This window comes from Calypte anna, chromosome 1, assembly GCF_003957555.1.
Source record: "Calypte anna isolate BGI_N300 chromosome 1, bCalAnn1_v1.p, whole genome shotgun sequence".
Lineage (NCBI taxonomy): Eukaryota > Metazoa > Chordata > Aves > Apodiformes > Trochilidae > Calypte > Calypte anna.
This window is the reverse complement of record NC_044244.1, coordinates 185,058,948-185,078,551: the sequence shown is the minus strand read 5'-3', so window position 1 is coordinate 185,078,551 and position 19,604 is coordinate 185,058,948. Positions and strand designations below refer to the sequence as shown.

The following is a 19,604-nucleotide window of genomic DNA, read 5'->3' as shown; positions in this document are numbered from 1 at the left end:
CCAAGGAAAGGGTGATAAAACCTTGATGGTTTTTAATTTATTTATTTAAATAGCAGAGGCCATTTGAACAAAAGCTGAATGGTGAATCCTAGTAAGCAGTCCTTTGCTTTTTATTTGGACAAGACTGGAAATGGAATAATCAGTAATATATAAATCAAGTTTTCTAACATTTCTTCTAAAATGTAAACTTCACAAGTGATCTGAAAATAATTATATAAAATTAACTTCCTCTCTGTGCTCCCAGAGACTCTTGAATTAGACTCTTGTCTAATTATAATTGTTACTTGAAAGTACCCACCCATTATAGCTTTGTTAATTCAGTCTTCATGGGCTTCTTTTAGTAAGAAGAATTCTATGGTATTAAATGATTCATAGGAGTCATATCTGAGGAAAAAAATATGGGATCCTGTGGCAAAACAGTGCAAAATAATTTATGAAAAGCTTTTCTCCAGAATAACCCTAAGGGATATCCTGAAAACATAAAGGAATGAAACAGTTTATTACAGCTTAGTCCTAAGTAATATAGAGACTGAAGACAATGGATATTTCAGTTTGCTATAAAAAAGGGGCAATTGGTTTTGAAAGAGAAATGGACTTCCATAATTCAGGAGCTAAATGACTGAAGGTACACTTTCTCAGGTATTTAAAATGAAGAGGTGATATTAAACAAAGTTTAAACAAAGTTTAATATCTGGATTGTCCTAGGGCTGATCCAGCAAACCTTTAGCTTCCTGATTTTCATTACACATTCAAATCACTGCTCTTCAAATATCTAGAATAAAGGCATTGGATAAAATTTTTGAAAGTTAGAGAAAACTTTGTATCATGTATTAAAAGGTTCCTACAGCTGTTTACTGGCATAATACATTTGTCTAGGGAAGTCTAAATCTTGGTGCCTCTTCTACACACATGTGGAGAAAAAAAAAGAAAAGAAAAAAGAACAACCAAACAACCAAAAAAAAACAAAAACACAAAACAAAACAAACAAGTTTGCAGAGGACAGGTTCTGGTAATGAAGACATTTCTTGTTTACTAAGAATGAATGCACTTCTTCCGAATGACTTTCACCACATAATATGAACACTTTGATTTTCATTGAAATGCCATTTGGGGTGGCTGGGAGCTGCGCCGAGGCAAGCAGCTTGGCAAGTGGTACTGAGTAAGATTTTCTGGGAACACAACTGCCTGACCTGTGCTTGAAAAAAGTGTCTCTGGCTGAGGCAAAAGGCTTAAAAGATGACCTTTCAGTGAGTAAAGAATCTCAGCAAACACAAGCAAAACAGCACACTTTTTCATAAGTACCTGGAGTAGCTAATTCTTTTATTTCTAAGTAAGGTATCTAGAAGCTAGTATGATACCAATGGTTGCTGAGGAACCAGTGGTGATGACCTGAAATTGAAGACGGGAAAACACTTGAATGGTTATAAATGTTTTAAGACATTTCTTCTCCTTCTTTGGCCTTTTGATTTCATAGGAAATATCAACAGGATACATCCCAAGGGAGAAAATATCCAGGACCTAAGGATGCCAATGAATATAATGGAGCAGTAGAGAATATAATGGAGAAGCATATTAAGAGGTTGTACAAAAGTAGCTGGATAACCCAGGAGAAAAGGGAAAAAAAAGCAAATGTGACCCTGGAAAAGATGGCTTAGTGCAGTAGAAAAGCTTGAAGGAGGAGTCTTTCCTGTGGACCTTAGAAAAGGAAGAAAGCAAACAATCAAGGAGAGAAGAAGAAACAGAAAGAGGTCAGATGCTCTAGTGAAGTAAAAGAGATTATGAGAGTCAGGGACCAGTTCTAAAGAGGGATTGAGGCTATTACACAGAAGATGCAGGGTAGAAAAAAAGGTACACAATTGTCTTCAATAAGAAGGCAGAACAGAAGGACACAATAGACATGCTCCAGCACCAGGGAAAGATAAGCCTAAACCTTTTTAAAGGAGTACTTTAAAAAGTGAAGAAGCCTAGCAAGCTAGGCTGTCTGCCAGAATGAAGGTTGCAATGTGCAGGACTGATGATGAAAAGCAACACAGAGCAGAGAGAAATCTTCTAACTGTACTTTCCACCAGGAAAATAATGGTATCAAATTCATACTAGATCATGCTGAAACAAAGCACTGAACTTCAGTGCAGCCACAGACTATTTGGACTCATAGAGAATAAAAACTGCAAATGCACATGATATTGAAAATTCTGAACAAAAGCAGTATTAAGCTCTAGTTGTTTTAACTTCCCTATGTTCTTTCTAGTTTTTTCTTGATGACTGAGTTCCACTTAAATAATGAGGGGCTAAGAATGCCTGAACTACTGATACAGCTTTCAGTGTCACTGAAATCACATGGAATCTGCGTTTGTGCTTTTAAGTCACTGGAAAGCATAAACTCAGAAAATCAAAAATATCACTGTGAGAAGAAAACGTAACAGTGTAAAACGTTTACACTGTAAACAGTGTAAAAGGTACATACACTGTATGTACCTTTACATACAGTGTAAAGGTATGGTTGAAAGAAGTTTCTTCTTACACTTCATCACACTTCTGATAAGTGTGATGGCCAGGTAGCCAAGCAAGCATGGCTTAGCAAGCATGACAAGACAAAGTTTGAGCTACATATGTTACACAACAACATACCAGGAAATACAAACATAGTGTTTAGATAAAGCAGAATAACCTTGGGTTCTATGTCATTTCTGAAAAGAGCTATTAAAGAAACTGGGAGTCAAACTAGAGGCCTTTTACTGATAGTTCTGATAAATTTGGATGTGGACAAAGACCTTTCTAATTTTAGATAAATATTAAAGGACACTGTTATTTATGAGAGAATTTAGCTGCTCCGAGTGGTTTGGATAGTAAATCTGACTAAGAACCTTGTGTTCTGGCTGAGATAGTTAGCAAATACTTTATCCAGTACTGACTAACTGAGGAGGAAAAATGGCACTATAGTTTTGTTTGATGCATAATTAAGACATTATAGAAAAGCTGATCATAACAGTTAAAACTGGAATACGTTTTCACTAAATAATAGGATTTACTAAATAACAGTCCTTATGTACTTGTGTACTTATGTAACCAGTCCATTACAAAATAAGACCCTAATGGCTAGAACCTACCCACAAGAAAGACTCAAATGTTTTAATTTGTATCAGGGCATCATGCTGATCAAACTGTACCGAAGCTTTGCTAAAATCTGCAGTTTGGCTTCTCATTCTCAACAAAGAACTGAAGATGATACAAGTTCAAAGGACTAACAGGATCACCAGGAAATTAGTAGAAACTAGTAGAGATTGTTTCTTTTGTCCTGGTAAAAAAAGGCTGAGTTCAAATAACATACAGTCTGCAAATCAGGTCTTTTACTAGGGGTGGTGAAGAGTTTTTAAAGGTAAAGGATAATGATGAGACATCTTTTGTTCTTTCATATAGCTTTAAAAAGTTTTTCATCAGGAAAGCTAGTGGATGTTATGACCTTAACCAAGACACTGCTGAGTGAAAGATTGTTCTGGTTAGGCCCATCTCCATTTGCTTTTCACCCTGAACCATTCTTTAAACAAGTAAATAAATTGCCCTTTTAATTTAGAGGACACAATATGCAATTACATACTTTTAAATACAGCCTCCATGTTTTTAATTAAAATCTTATATTCCTGAAGTTCTGTGCTTCATTTTATAAGGTATTTGGGCTTTAGGTGAACCTGCAAGTTAATAAACTGGCTTATTAGATGTAAACCAGAGTGACATTTACTGCTTCTGCCAGCTGATTCATCTGGATTAGATTCTCTAGAAGTTCAGTGAGAGCTGTCTCCACTAATTTTTTAAAGAACAAAATCACAGTCCTGACATATAGGAGTTTACTAAACATTCCTTTGATTAATGACACTAACCCCCATGAGAAGTTAAATGTGCAATTAATATAATAGGCACATCCCCTCCTCACATGCTGCATGCTGAGGATAAGTGGCTGCCAGATCACTTTGTGGAAATGAACTATTTATATTCATGAAGTTAGCAATGCATCTCTGAACTTTCAATCTAACAAAGCCTGAATTTTTTCAGTCCACTTGTCCAGCTTCTACTCACACACCAAGATGAGCTAACCATGTGTACATAACAGGTTGGTGAAACCTTCTGCTCCTGATTTCCATGTGACAATCCACTGTGTAACAGATCCAGATTATGCCCTGGAGAAGGGAGATCTGCAGGAGGATGTATGCCATGAGCAAATTTTCTTTACCTACAGGTTTACAGAAGAGGGAAAACTCCTCAGGATTTTCCTCCTGATTCATTTCTTCTGTGGATTTTCCCACAGAAAGGAATTATCCCAGTCATGAGTCCTGGCTTAAGTCCCAAAATCTCAACTATGCGAAACAGTCTGGATTCATAATGCAATTACCCAAACTGACGTTCTTAATTTCAAATAAGAGCTCAGATTTTGAACTACCAAAGTGTGTAAAAATCTTTTCTGGAGTCAAAATGAGAAGTGAATAGGGTATTAAGTGACTGGATGAGGACTTCTGACTGAGGATTTGAGCCACAGCACAGTAAGCATCATAAACATGAACAAATACTTGGAATTGGTTTTTAAGATAGATCATATGGATATCTTTAAGGGTGAATGTTCATAAAAACAGATAATTTTATAGCCATAAACAAGGATAACATTGTGAGTCTTATTTTTCTTATTTACCAGTATCAAAATTCAGGATTCAATCTGATAATTGAACATCAAGTCAATGAAATTAGTGTCCTGATTAACTATTGTCAGAGAGATTGATCTGAGACTGAACACGTTTCCTTCAACTGTGATTGCAGCACATGGACAGTGTTATGTGGACAGTGGATGCAGCCACTGGAGAACTTGCTGTGCTGCATCTGTAATTCAGTCAGGGAATGTTAAAGGGACCATTAAAAATGCTGCCCCCCCTTTGTTTTTTCAATCAGTATGACCTCAGTCAGACAGCAAGAGGTATCATATAGTGCCAAGATATTAACAAAATAATGTGATTATAACATCAGTGACCATTATAGAAAAACCTAATGAACCTGTCGAACTTATCATTAGTTTTAGATGCACAGAATAAAGCGTGATATTAGAGTGAACCACAAACTGTATTATATCACCATATATTATATGGTCCTTCTCTTATCTGAAGCAATAAAAATTTATTCTCCATAAACTTTCAGACAGACATAATATACCTTATTTCTAAACACATAACTACTTTTGCTGAAAACTTATATTCTCAAAGTCCAATATCAGCAAAACTGCATTGAATAGCTTCTAGATATGTAAGAAATGTATTTTCTTCACATAAAAATATGCAAACTACATCTACTTCATTTGCTGAAAACAAATTTTAAATATATATGAAAATATTCTGTTTCTATTCTGAGCACTACATAAACCACCCCTAGTGAAAGCTATGAAGAGGAAATCATTCCTACACTCACAGAAAATGTAAAGGCTGACAACCAAAATTTTGTGTTCATCTCAAATTATTTATCCCTCTACAGTCTTTTTTTGACAATGAGGTAATTGCTTCAATAATACAGAAAAATAGAAAAGAGTTTTTGCTACACAAATCTCAGTAGTACATAGAATAGAAAGCAGAGTGTAACTATTGAACAGAAAATCATATTAAGAAGAATATATTTCTGTATAGCACAATTCTTTCAGTATTGTATTCAAAAGATTGTTTCACTTTTTTCTGGAGATATTTTTTTTTATTCTTTGTCACCTGAAGCTCCATATATATTTTACACTTATTAAAGCTTATTGTTGGTGAACACCATTTTGCATCACATTCAGAAATGCTTCTTTTCTTTAGAAGTAAATAAAATAGAAGATCAAAAATAGCTGCAAACATTAAAAGTCTGAAATCAAAAAGGATGAAAAATTCATACAAGCAATGTCAGAGAAAAAGTGTAAGGTAGCAAGCAGTGCCAGAAAATGCCTCCAATATGATCAGAGAAAGTAGGGTACCTAATGAATTGAGACTGATATTAAGCATTTTAGTAAGGCAGTTTGATCACTGAGAAAAATACATCGTTTCAACTCAGCCTGTTCCATGAGAAAAGTCCTTTTCAGTAGCCCCATTAAATGAGCCCCCAAAAATATTTTTTAGAAAGCTCTTTGCTGTGCCTCCTTCTAAGGTAAAAGCCAAGACCTGTGTCTGCCCTTCAAAGGAAGATCCACGCATTAGAAATATAATAAGGGACATTAGGCCAAGGAAGAAATCACAGGCTCTGCAACTGCAGGCAAAAATGAATTCAACTTTTTATTTAGCAAATGAACTACACTAGAATGGTGGAGAAATGCCACTACTGTGTGCTTCACTGTTGTTGCTTTGTCTTAAGCAAATTTTCAGTAATATCTAGGTAATAAAGCAAAATATTTCTTTAACTCATGTCTCAGTTTGATATGTGACAATTTTGGACTATCTTCTCTCCCAGTCATTAACTGGTGATCCAAACTGGTCATATGCTCAAATGCCTGTTGTAGCCTGTGAATTCCCAACTACCAAAAGAAGTTAGACCTCTGTGAAGTGTTCAGTAGCATGAAAGCACAAATAAAAATTTTCCTGTTGCAACATTGTTGGGCAGGTGTGATATGTAAAGCATCCTTGCAGCCCTAAGCCTCTAGCATGCAATACCCAGCAGTTCTGAAGGACACCCATCTTGGCTGAAGGGCACAAAGTGTCCTTACCTCCAGTTTACCAGGAGGTCAGGACTTCAGGAGGTCCTATGAAAAGCCTGGGGCAAGAATTGCAGACATAGTGCCAATGATCAGCACAGGTAATCAGAGGGACAAATCCTAGGTTTTAGTGCCTTCTTTAGAAACATATGCATCCCAGGGTCAAAACAGTAACTGCTTCACAACAGAGAGATGATTGCACACCCCAAATACTGGTGCCTGTGACTTCAAGGACATAGCATAGTCCTACAAATTACTTTTATGTAGCATTTCACTACAGCCCTGGGTATCACTTCTTACTCGATATAACCCTAGGGCAGGACTGACTGAGCATCCCAGCAAGGTATCACTCATCCTGACCTGACAGCATGGCACTAAAAAGCCAGGAATAGCATGGATGCTCCAGTAAGTGCTGAAGTGAGGCTGATCAAGGTGTATGAAAGCTCTGTGTGGATAGAGGGACAACATTTACAAGTATTAAAGATTTTTTTAAAATCATAAATGCAATTCTGTCACAGTTTGCTGATCCCATCATCAGTGATGAGATATTGATGTAGCATGACACAAATAAAGGAACACAACAATAAAAATCTCTTCATCTTGTTCAATTTTTCATGTTCCCTGAAATGTCAAACCTTCTTGTGAGTATTAAAGTAGAATAAAAGAAGCAAATGACAGTTTCAAATGGACTGTTTTTTATAAATACAAGTTATTACAGTGGAGGTTTATTATTTCTATTTTTCTTAATACAGAACCCACTGCTGCTCCCATCGATGTCAAAGCTACGAGTTTGTCTGTATCAGAGATTCTTGTTGCGTGGAAACATATTAAAGAGAGTCTAGGAAGACCACAGGGATTTGAGGTATGAACACAGAATATCATAATGAAATAGCTAGCATAATGAGTTTGCTAGCATTGCATTCTCCTAACATGTGCAATAGTGAAACTTCAATAGAAATTATGCTTGTTTTAGCATATATATGACTAGGTGTAGAACAACGGCCACAGCTGTAGTACCAGCACATCTTTATTTATTTGTTCTTGAAAACTGTTCAGCGCCAGTTCTTATGACATCTTTTTGACACTTCAAAAAGAGCTGAAAGAACTGCAAATGATCCAGCATGCCTCTTTCACAGGCTGTGGAAGATGAGGTATCGACTCTTTCCAGCTCTGAGTGACCAGTTCAAACCTGTTACTTACTGAGAGCAATGAGCACAGAGAAGGAAGGAGCCTCTGCTGTCCCTGTGCCCTCATCCCACAGTGGCCAGGGGACATCTGCTGGGCAGACTGCAAAAGGTGGGGTCTTAGGAGGGAAGCAGCAGCTGCACCCACCACATATAAAGCTCTGCTTGGAGACAGCCCTATCTCATTTAGTAAAAAGAACAAGCTCTGGCAACACACTTACTTGCATTTTTGGATCCAGTTGTAGCTTTGGATACAGTTTACAATCCAAAACTCCAGGAATGGATCAGACCTGATGGCCTTAGAAAGGAAATATAGATGTTTAGGCAGCACCACAGCCACCATGCTCCCCAGCACTGCCTCAAGCTGGATGACCAGTGCAACATACTTACCCCACATCTTAGACTCAGCCAGTTAGTATTTTTTTACCTGATTTGCTGTAGCTTCTTGATACCTAAGACATTCATGTCATGCTCTCCAGTGCAGTTCACTGTGACCATGATGTGTCCCCTTTAGCTCTCTCATATGTCCACATCTCTTTCCCATATACGTCTCCATGCTGAATGCTGCAGTCTTTCTTGTGCTTCGTCCACACTTCTTCCTTATATTAAATATGTTTTTACCTCTTTGCATGTGGCTTGCTTCATGCAGCAAAAGTGGTATCTATTTTATGTTTAGAACTGCTATATAGGGATAACAAAGATGTACCTGATAGAGTTGATATTCACCTTGCAAATGCTATAACTCTATGTTGAAGTGTTCCACTTGCTGCTAACCTTTCACTTCAATTTCCAGTTCAGTTTCTTATTCTCTGAAATAACTTACTTACTGCACCCTGTCTTTTTCTCTTTAGAAAGGGGCTGTTTTGTTAATCTCAGTTATCTTGATGGCTTTTAAATTGCACCTCATATTTTTACTATTATCCTCATTCCATCGATCATATTGATTCTCAAAATGTTCTGGTAACTTTTTCTTCTTTTTAAAATAAAAAATAGGTTTGCTTTCTAAAAGTGAACATCGTTTCTCCAGAAGCTTATTCTTTTACAACTTGAATGTGTTTTGCATTTACGTGCTTCTCACAAAACACTTCCTTTAGATGTACAGATCTATCCCAGTGATAGGTGGCTGTTTCAGGTAGGACAGTAGGATCTGTCTGTCTCAGAGGTGGTCTTCCTGCCTTAAAAAGTGTTTGAAGGCAAAAAAGTGTTTGAAGTGTTCTGAAGACTCAGAGTTCAGCACAGCCTGAGTCCAACTGCTCACTGTAACACTCACCTGCTCTACTTCTTTCATGAATGTCTTAGGAAAGAATTAGGAAGTTGTTACTGATACAGCAGGGGTTATTCACATTATGTCTTAATAATGATTTGGCCCCTCATTGTGCTGTACACCAATTTTAGGATTCTAGTCTGAAGATTACAGAGTAGATAGTTCAAGACAGAGACCTGTAGTTCGCAGAACGAAAAAAATGAAACATGAAAATACTTAAATGGTCCTTTCTGCCTCATTTTTGGAGGAGCCTTCTAAGGTACTACTTTTAGCTGGGGAGAGGAGGGTGATTTTTTTTCCAAGTCCCTGATTTTTCCCTCTCTGTGCATTTAGCCAGAATTTCTCTGCCCTCTTTCTGACAGGTGAATATTTCAGGGAATAGTTTGCTCTCTTCTGTCCTTATTCCCAGGAAGAAGTATGATCAGAAAAGCCTTATCTTCATAACAGAGGAGTAAATGCTGCTGTCCTGCATGATTCAGCAGGGAAGAAAACAATCCACACATGGTATTGCTAGATTTTTCAGTTCCATTTTGAGGAAGTATTTGAAAAAAAGGGGGATAAGGACTTACAGGACCTGTACATATCAGCCCAAGTTTGCTAACATAATGGCATTTCTCTCCAGAGCACCACCCCAGTGCAAAAAAGAAAGACCATGTAGAGCAAGACACTGGGGCTAAACTTCCTTCCCTCCAAAAAAAATCCCTGAAGGTACGGGTCAGCTTTATGCTATCCATATGATTCACTTTCTTCAGCTTCTGTGAACACCATTTAATTTTCAAAATTATTTTGAAAATTTTATCATATGAAGTACAGTGCAGAACATGGCACTGCCATACAACTATAACACTCCCATAGCCCACAAACAGCAAGCAGGTAATATACAGAAATCCAGTGACTTTGATAAAAAGATGAATGCAGAATATGTTGACCACAAGTAAAATGTTGCCTTCAGTTCAAATTGAATGCAAAATAATCTGACTAGCCAGCCCATTTTCATGTCTCAATTTGTATTCTGCCTGTGGTTACAGCAGCAGTGACAACGACCTACACAGTCTTCACAGTTCCTGGCCTTTTAGCAACAGCACTATAAAAGGGGGGATGTTTTTATGCTTGGGCTCTAATCAACAGAAGTGACAGAATATTTACTATATATGGGCAAGTTTGCAGTGACCCACTTTCACTCGAGCCCTGTTTGCACTTTGTACTAAGGAGTAATGAAAGGCAAAGTAACTTGTCCAATTTCACATTGTCATCCCTGAAAGGCAGTGTTAAGTGTTATGTCACATGAGCTTTATGCTATGTTTGCTGTACTCATTTGCATTTTCCAAAGCACATATTATACCTGACTTCAGTACAGATTTGTCAGCTGTCTGCCTGACCTTGCTAAATATATGTCAGCTACACTCTGATAAAGTAGAGGTAGCTTAAAAACTTTGTCAGCATGGTAGAAAAATATAGTGTGTGGTTCATACTTATTGTTTAGAATCCATAACCAGAAGGTTATAAAATCTACTTCAACACTAGGCACTATTTTCTTTGTCACTCATCACTGGTGGGGAATGGAAAAGAAAAGAATCACTGGCTAGTAAAAGATTTTTTTTCTTTTCCAGAAAACCAAGTCTAACACTTAAGTATAGTTCACAAACTCACACCTTTTTTACTGGAATTCACCTGAGGGATAGGAGCTTGAATAACCTAATCAAAAGATCAGCTTGCACCAAAAAAAAAAAGTATAAAAATAGAAAATATTTAATGCTATTTTCAGAGAGGATTACTTAATGTAATAACTTGTTTATGTCATATTCTGTCTTTTCAAAGATAAATATTCATGAATTTTTGGATGTTTCTCGGATGTATTTTTTCTGTTTTCATAGCAGAATAGAAAGTTGTCTCTATAATGTACTGTAATGTTCTGTGGTTTTTAATTTAGGGAAATATACCTTAAGTAGTTTAGAAAGAATATACAGGTCTGTCTACCACAGTCTGGTACAGCAAGACAGAAAAAGGGGGAATTGGTTTTTCCTTGAGATCATTTGGTCATCAACAAATGGATATGTTCATTAAGAAAGAGAAAAGCATATTTTGAGATCAAAGTCCAAACTCACCTGGCAAAACTTTAAGGGAAATTTTAAAAGCAGGAACCAAACACTCAGTGGCTTTGAAGTAGTACAGGAGAAACTGAAACAGAAGCACTGCTAAATTGCATTTCATGCTTTTGGTTCTTGATAGAGTATATTAATTCCTGCAAGAATACATTTGTGCCAAGGGAGAACACCTTTGTTGTGTGATGCAGTAGAACTGATAGGGAATATGCCACAGTTATTTTTGAAGACTTAGAATGTGCAAATAAAATATAACTGCCACATAAGCAGTGACGGTGATTATTTATAAGCACATCAACGTATCAAAAGGGCTAAGTTATGTTCCTAGCTTTCTTCCACACTCATCAGGTTTTAATGTCTGTGTAATCCTAACACTAATATTTGGAAAATCAGTTTTTCACAACTTCTTTATACTGGAAACAAAATCTTTGGTGCAAAAACTCTCTTGTACATTGCAATCATGAGATGTGGTGTGCCCTGTGAGTAAAATACTACAATGAGACCTACTGGGCTATTTATAATTTTTTCCTGGATTTCTAGAACCAGGATTACCCAACTTTTGGATTTCCACCTGTCACATCCCATGACCCAACACAAACAACAGGCAAAGGAAATTCCCTTTCCCAGACCAGATTTTCCCTTTGAGGGAGAAATTAGCCTTTGAGGGCAGCCAACAATGATGGACCCCTCATTATCTGTCTGAATAACCCTTGATCAGATGAAGGTGAAACGACACTCAAGGTCTGTTTCTCTACAAACAAAATAGCAATTTAATTGCTTTAACAGGTAAAGTTATTTTGGAGCAAAATAATCTAATTTAGATCACAAAATATTGCAATACAGGTATGTTAATGCGCTGGATAACCTGGGAAAAACTTGTGGTTACTTAATAGTTTTAGGAAAGAGAAAGATAAAGTGAGAGAGTAAGGGAAGAAAAGTTAAGAGAGAGAGAGATAGGTAATAGAAAATCACCAGTCCTGGACCCAACATTGAGCCAGCCAATGGGGGACGGCTGGTATCAGTGAAACTTCCCAAGCCCACCAATGCAGCCCCTGGTTTTGTGGGCCTGTTTCACTCAGTAAGTGTGGCTGAGACACATCAGATTGAACAGCTGGAGCAGACCTCCACCCACTTCTTTATTCAAGGTTTGCAAAGGTGACTTGTCACAGCTCCCCCCCCTGCAGACCAGTCAAGGAGGGTCCAAGGGCCCAGTGGAGGGAGTTCCTCCATCCAGTCCCTTACACCAACCCTGCTATTGTCCATCTTGTATGCATCTTGTTAAGCTTGGGGAAAGCCCCTTTTCCTTTCTGACCATTTCACTGCTGGATCCTCAGCAGATAAGCTGATTCACTAGCTGGATGGGAGGGCCTCCAGGGCATATGCTGCCTCTCACTACCTGTTGGTACATTGATTAAATAATATGTGGCTGTCATCACTGCAGTGTCAAGTTTATAAAGATGCATTGCAGGTAAAGTGAAAGGGATGCGACATCCCAAGAAATAATAAACACTGAAGGTTCAGACCTAATGTTTGAATAAATGGTTGCTGATTCTCCTTTCTTTCCGAGAAAGGTCTGACTAGGTGTGACTTCAGATAGCAACTGGGTTGGTCAAGAATTTAGCTAGGAAAATATCCTCATGAAATTACAACTACTTCAACAAGTGGTGACTACCGCTAGATTTACTATCTGAACTACAGTTAACCTAAGAATTATAGCAACAGCATTTTAACATGAGATAATGTAGGCACACAAGATTATATTTAAATAAATTTTACAAATTAAAGAGTAGAGTTTGAGGTGGTCCAAACTCAATTAAAGCTGACAGAACCACTATACTCAAGGGAAGATTTGCCCTCAAATGTGTATTTTTGCAGCCAGGTCTTTCTAGTGGGTTTTTTTGTTTGTTTTGGTTTTGTTGTAGGTTTTTGTTTTTGTTTTTTAATGGCACTCCCACTGCCATAATAAAAGGTCAGCATTGTATTCATTGGTCTTATTTTCCTATGAATATTTTGCATTTTTTGGTTTGCCACTTTTTTTTAATACATGCACAAGAGTGCTGTCTTGCCCATGACCTGTTTTCTGGAGAAAAATTTATCCCGCTATAATATCAATACCTTATCATGAAATAACCAATTTCCCAGAAAAAGTCAAACTGTGAAATAAATGCAAGCAGGTCTCATAATGAATAACAGCAGGCAGAATACAAGTCTTTGAGTGGCAGTCCAGTAACATCTGTTAGACAAAATAAGACCCTATTGAAAATCACCTTACTTGTGCAGGTCACCAAGATACATTAAAAGGAGACAATACTGCTTTTTGCATAGATATTTTGTGCAAATACTTGGACATGAGTGAAGGTCATAGGTCAGCTCCACTTAAACTCTTTGAGAACTTAAACTCAGTATAGACACCAGAAATATGGATTAAGAAGCACAAAACATCATTTAGGAGTTTTTGCCTGAAAAGAAAGGGCGCGAACATACTATCAAAATTGCATTTACCAGAAACGTGTTTATATCCAAGAACTGAAACTGAATCCACTTTCCTCTTTTTCTTCAGAGAGGATTTTTTAGATGAATGAAAGATTTTCTTTGGCATCTCTTCATTTCCTATTAGTTACACTGATGTGGCTCTGTGGCTTACAATCTGTGGCTTTGAGATGCATAGGGCCAGGAAGGGAATAGTGCTCTCAACACTTCTTAACTGACGCTGTCAGAGCTTTCCAGAGTGAGCGTAGATGTTGCAGGAAGAGCCTTTCTTGCTCCAGAGGCTCACCGAGCTGCTGGCCTCTCCATTGCCTCGCACCAGAGTGAGCTGAGCTGGGCTACCCTCTGTGGGTGTGTGTCCCACCTTTATTGGCCCCCTGGTCTTGCTCATGCCCGATAGGGGCCTGTCCTAATCAGGCACAGGTGGACTCACACCCACTCTTTGGCAACTCGAGGCACCTGGTTGACAATGTTTCTCTACAGGTAGATATTCTGGTAACCTACCAGAGAATGTGCTCTCCTTGAATGGTCTGAAATACTTTTGACTTTCTGTCAATGCTCATCCTCTGCTCTTCCATTTTGCAGTCACAACTGCTTGTGACAGTACACAGCAATTCAATGTGCTTCAGTAATTCCTTGATATTCAGTCTCACCATTTTTGAGAGGTGAGCATTGCTTGGCCCTGAGGTTAAGTTGCAAATGCCATGTGTTTAAAAGGTCTTGATGATGACACAAAAGGCAGAAATGGCAAAAGAAATCCTCCACGAGACAACAAGTATGAGTATTTGGAAGCACGTGCTCTCTGCATGTCTGTATTAATCCTTCATTTGTTCACTTGTTGGTAGGTTGGTTACTGGAAGGACATGGAGCAGGAGGAAACAGCAGAAAAGGTCAAAACTGAAGGAAATGAGTCATCCATCCTCCTGACAGGACTAGAAGGCAACACATTATATCACCTAACAGTGCGGGCGTACAACGCTGCAGGGTATGGACCACCCAGCACTGCTGTGCGTGCAGCAACCAAGAAGTCCCGTAAGTTATCTTGGTGCCTTTGTTCAGGGAACAACCTCTGCTCTCTTGGGTTTTCTTTTTGTAAGCTTGTGTAACAATCAGGAATCCTGTCTAGTTTTGATTTCTGCCTTTGTTTCCTTATTTAGACATGAATGCATATGACTTTGCATTCATAACAAAGGTTATCTTTGTAGAATCCAACACATTTTTGACAGAGAAGGGACAGAAAATAATTCAAGTGTGTAATCTCTGAGGAGTTTAAAGGGTGGCCTAAGTAAATACACCACATTCCATTAAATGACAATTCTGATTAAAAAAAAAAATCTTTTAAAATTCCACCTAGTCAGCAGCCTGCCAACACAACCAGCAGTAAAGGTTATAGAGGTCTGAAATACTTTTCTTTTGATTTTAAAGGAGCTACATATAAATTATATTTACAGGTAATGTTTTTTATTTCTTCTTCTCAGCTCCTAGCCAAGCACCAAGCAATATTATGTGGATACAGGATGGCTCTCATGTGTCTCTTGGGTGGGAGCCAGTCAGACCACTAGCTAATGAATCTGATGTAATGGGATACAAGGTCAGTGCTTCCCCTTTCTTGCTCACTTTTCTCTCTTCCAAATGATTATTCCTATTCACTGATGGGTTTTTTTTCCCTTTTTTGTTTTTCTGTGTAAGTAAAATATGCTATACAGCCTGTCTGCAATCAGTTTTCACCATGAAAAACAATAAATAAGATTGAAAAAAGCAAAATGTCCCAGCATTTTTTGTGTTGTGATTTTCAACCACCAGATGAGGTTTTATCTCAGGGGATCAGTTAATCATATCTGACTCAGAAGTAGCTATTAATAAGATAAGCCTGGAATGAATTTCCTACTAACACTTTGATTTAAGTGTCTTTGCAGTAGGAGTTATATATATGGAGAATGAGGAATCTCAAGATGATATAAATGTTATATTTATATTGAAAAGAAACACAAATACTTTGGTTTGGTTTGTGACCATGTTGTCAATGCCAGTCAATACCAGTGATGCTAACATCTGGCATTTGAAGTTTTGAAGTTTTAAAGAGTGAAATCTGTATTAACTCTTAAAGAACAATTCCTAAAAAGCAGTGGAATTTACTGCAAACTTTTAAATAAAACGAGTATTAGTTTGATGTTTTTGAGTTATGCGATTGGTGTTTACTTCATATATATATATATAATTTCTATAGATCACAATGTGATATCCCCTCTAATACCTCAGGAAACATCACCAAGTGTAAAATGTTCTGAATAAACAGAAACTGCTCTAACTTTTATCAAAATAGGTGAGAGTCTGAAAAAGTGCAGTTGACTACTTTTTTACACCTCTCTGACCTTTTCTATTTTCTCTGGGAGTAGAAACTTACACGCAAGTACCAAAAAGAGAACTCTGAAGTCACTTGCTTTCCTCTTTCATGCCATAGCTTTTACTGAGTTTCGCAGAAAATGCAGGGAGAGATCTGAGCTATTCTCTGTTGGCTCAGCCAGCTAAGGTAAACACACCACGGACACGGCCTGGCTTGGGAGTTTGGGCAGACCAAAAATCAGAGAACGAAATTATTCTCTATTACCCCTCCCAACCCCCTCACCTCCCCACCTCCTTCCCCCACCACCACCAACCCCCTCTCCCTCCAAAGGGAAGATAAGAAGAGAATAAGGATGAGCCTTAAAGTTGTAAATTAGAAAATTAGAAGGGAAGCAGATCTACTAGAACAGGGGAAAGGCAGTAACACAGGGGATAAGGGACGAAATTACAAATCTATCTACACAACCCGATCTAGATGGTGTCAGGGACAGGTGCCTGAGGGCCCCTTGCAGCAGGGCCGACTCAGGAGAGGGCTCCAGGGCTCTTCCCAGCACCTGATGAATGTGGATGCTGAGGAGCAGGTGGGGAGCTGGGGGTAACGGAGCGCAGGGAACAGCAGTGAAGGTGAAGGAGCAGGGGAAAGAGAGGAGGAGGAGCTAGAGTATGAGCAGGGAATGGGAGGGAAGAGACCCCTCTGTGTTCTGCCCCTCTCAGAGTCTGAAAGCCTCCTTCAGTTCCTTGTACTCAGACTATGACAGGACATTATTTAGGGCATTTTAAGTTGGATTCTTGAGATGAAATCATGACTATCTACATGAATTTGGGCATAAGGATTTGGCACAAATGGAACCCAAAATGCACATAAAATAAAGCCTGAAGAACAAAATAGTGTAACACCTACTGCTAAACTTTGTTGTCCTTTCACTTCATTAATTCCTATCACATTTTTCTACTAACATTTTGAAGCTGTTGTGGAGAAAGGAGAGTAAAAGCAGGTAACTGTTCACATGTAATGTCAAGAAATCCTTAATGAAAGAACTAAACAGTTAACATTTCAGTGCCTGCATTATCTATACAAAATGTCTGCTATATAACCTGAATTACCACTATGACCACTATCTGCTTTATTAACCACAGGTATTATTTAGGCAAGAAGGTCAGAGCAACAGTCAAGTTATAGAAACACAGAAAACCTCTGCCGTGGTACTTCTTCCTGATGTTGGTGTCTACATCATTGAGGTCTGTGCAGTCAGTGAAGGAGGCGATGGGACTGCAAGTCCTCAGATCAGAGTTCCATCTTTTTCAGGTAAGGTTGAATGTGGGGCTTGGAGGATAAACAAAACATCATGAACTGCCAGCCAGAGCTCTGTTCTCTAACACAGTCTCTAAACAGCATCTATTAAGGAAGCGGAATTCTCTGTATGGGTCTGCCTTAGAGCAGTTGATTAGATATCACATTATTGAAATTATTAATGTATTACAGTATAAATTAATTACCATAAATTATAATGCCCAGCTTCTGTTTCCTCAGTCACAAAAATATGTTGAAAGCATTCAAGGTAACAATATTACACAGGTAAGAAAGGGATGAAAAGATTAGTAGTATGAACAACCAGAAAATACCAATTTTTGCTTGAACACAAGACATCTTAATTCTTTCTGATAAAACTTTTATATTCTCTTAAATGTTGCATTTTTAGTCCTTAAGGAGTACTTTCCAGAAGTTGTTAACCTGAAACCTCTATCTAGATCTATAATTTCAGCTCCAAACAAGTCATAAACTACGATGAATGCAGAAGACATGAACCTCAACTCCATGGAATATTTGTTTCATGTATCTGTTGAGACATAACTCTAAGACAAAAAAATCTTTCATTCCCTTTAACTGGATATGTTCTATTAGACTAAACACAACAGATCAGTTCCATCCAGGACAATCATAGTCCAAAGAAACCCAGTCTTGCTCGGTTCCTGTCCTGTAACCTGTTGCCACTGCCAGCCTATTACATATTTCCCTTAGCACAGCTTTTTAAGGAACTGCTGTAATCTAAAAACATCACAGGGCTTCTAGGCAAAAAAACATTTTTTCCTCTGAACAAACACCAACATTAAGGTCCAGCTTTCATTCCTTGTTTCAGGAAGAATATTTGTGATTGTGAATCAGGGCATCTTCTGCAGCTTAATTCTTTTTGAGGATTAAGGCATAAAACAACATAACCTTTTGGAATTTCCTAATCATTTGCAGACTTAGTATCAGGATCCAGCATGTGGATTTCTGCAGATATCATAAAATAGATAGATATGATTTCTGTAGGTATCATAAAATCCCCAACTTCCTTCCCCAACTCATACCTGCTTACGGAGCCTACTTTGTGATTGCACACACATTGCCTAAGAGACATCTGCTGAGCATAATGGAATACAAATTTTGGGCAAAGTTTAGTAGTGCACTATTTTTTCCTTAATTACTTTGTTTTTCATTTCAGGAGGGAAAGTAACAAGTGCTCAATCCACCTTACATGTGTTGGCCACCTCCTCGTCCTCTGTAACATTGCTTTTGACATTGATAGTTCCTTCGATCTCATGGTGAAGACTGCAGACTTTGTTGTTGTTGTTATTTGTTTGCTTTAACTTGATGACACCAAGGGAAGAAGTTTTACATCCGTGGAGAAACTGCAAACCCAAGCTAATGCTTAAAGATCCATAGAAATGTCTGTGGTTCACTTAGTGGAGACACAGTTAATAATTCATCAGGTTTTTTTCTCTCCATTTTTTTTAAAAGTCCTCTGGGGAGGGGACAGTTCTTGGCCCAAAAATATGCAGATTGTATGTAATAAACTTTTGTAAGGAAATGTAATTTATGTCAAAACGTAGCTTACTTTTTTAAGATGTTCAATTTTGGTGACCCCAGTCATGTATCATTAGATGTTTAAACAGTGGTGTCTAGTAAAGTACATCTGTTTGGTTTGGAAAAAAAATCTATTTTAAGTATAGAACAAAGTTTGGTAGAGCTTTGTTGCACACTTTTCTTGCATCCCCTATGCCTGGCTGTTCCAGCTGAAGAGAAAAATATAGCTTAGACACACAGCCCACTGCAAAATACAGAGAATTTGTTCCGAAACTATGAATATTTATTAAATTAGCAAAAAGAATTGTCAGTATAATACTAGACAGCAGACTCAGAAAGTGGTAAAATGGAGTAGAAAACAAGCCATTTATTCTATTGCACAATAAATGTAAAATGATGGAAGACAAATTTAAAAGGGAATAAGTATGGTTTTCTTCAAATGCCATATGGCAGAACATCAAATGAATCACATATTTATTTTCAATAACAGAATAAAAATCAATTCTTAATGCATATGACACTGAAAACTCCACTGGGCATAACATACATTAGGATGGTAAGTGGACAAATAAAGTGATGCAAGGAGATAGAGCTACATTTTCAAACCACTTCTCAGTTCTTAGTATTTTTACTCTGGGTCCATGTTTAGTAGCATTCTATGCTTTATATATTTAGTAACCAAGTGGAATTA

The 19,604-nt window shown here is 37.8% G+C and overlaps 1 protein-coding gene across 1 annotated transcript in view; it reads left to right on the top strand.

Annotated features, from left to right (window-relative positions):
- The window catches only part of CNTN5 (contactin 5), a 310,996-nt gene extending 291,597 nt beyond the window's left edge, over nucleotides 1-19,399 (top strand). The window contains exons 18-22 of the mRNA XM_030449461.1: nucleotides 7,438-7,547; nucleotides 14,568-14,754; nucleotides 15,201-15,313; nucleotides 17,203-17,371; nucleotides 18,552-19,399. Of these exons, the coding sequence (XP_030305321.1) occupies nucleotides 7,438-7,547; nucleotides 14,568-14,754; nucleotides 15,201-15,313; nucleotides 17,203-17,371; nucleotides 18,552-18,655 (683 nt within the window). The 3' untranslated portion in view covers nucleotides 18,656-19,399. The remainder of the gene's footprint in view (nucleotides 1-7,437; nucleotides 7,548-14,567; nucleotides 14,755-15,200; nucleotides 15,314-17,202; nucleotides 17,372-18,551) is intronic.
- Nucleotides 19,400-19,604: the final 205 nt, after the last annotated feature.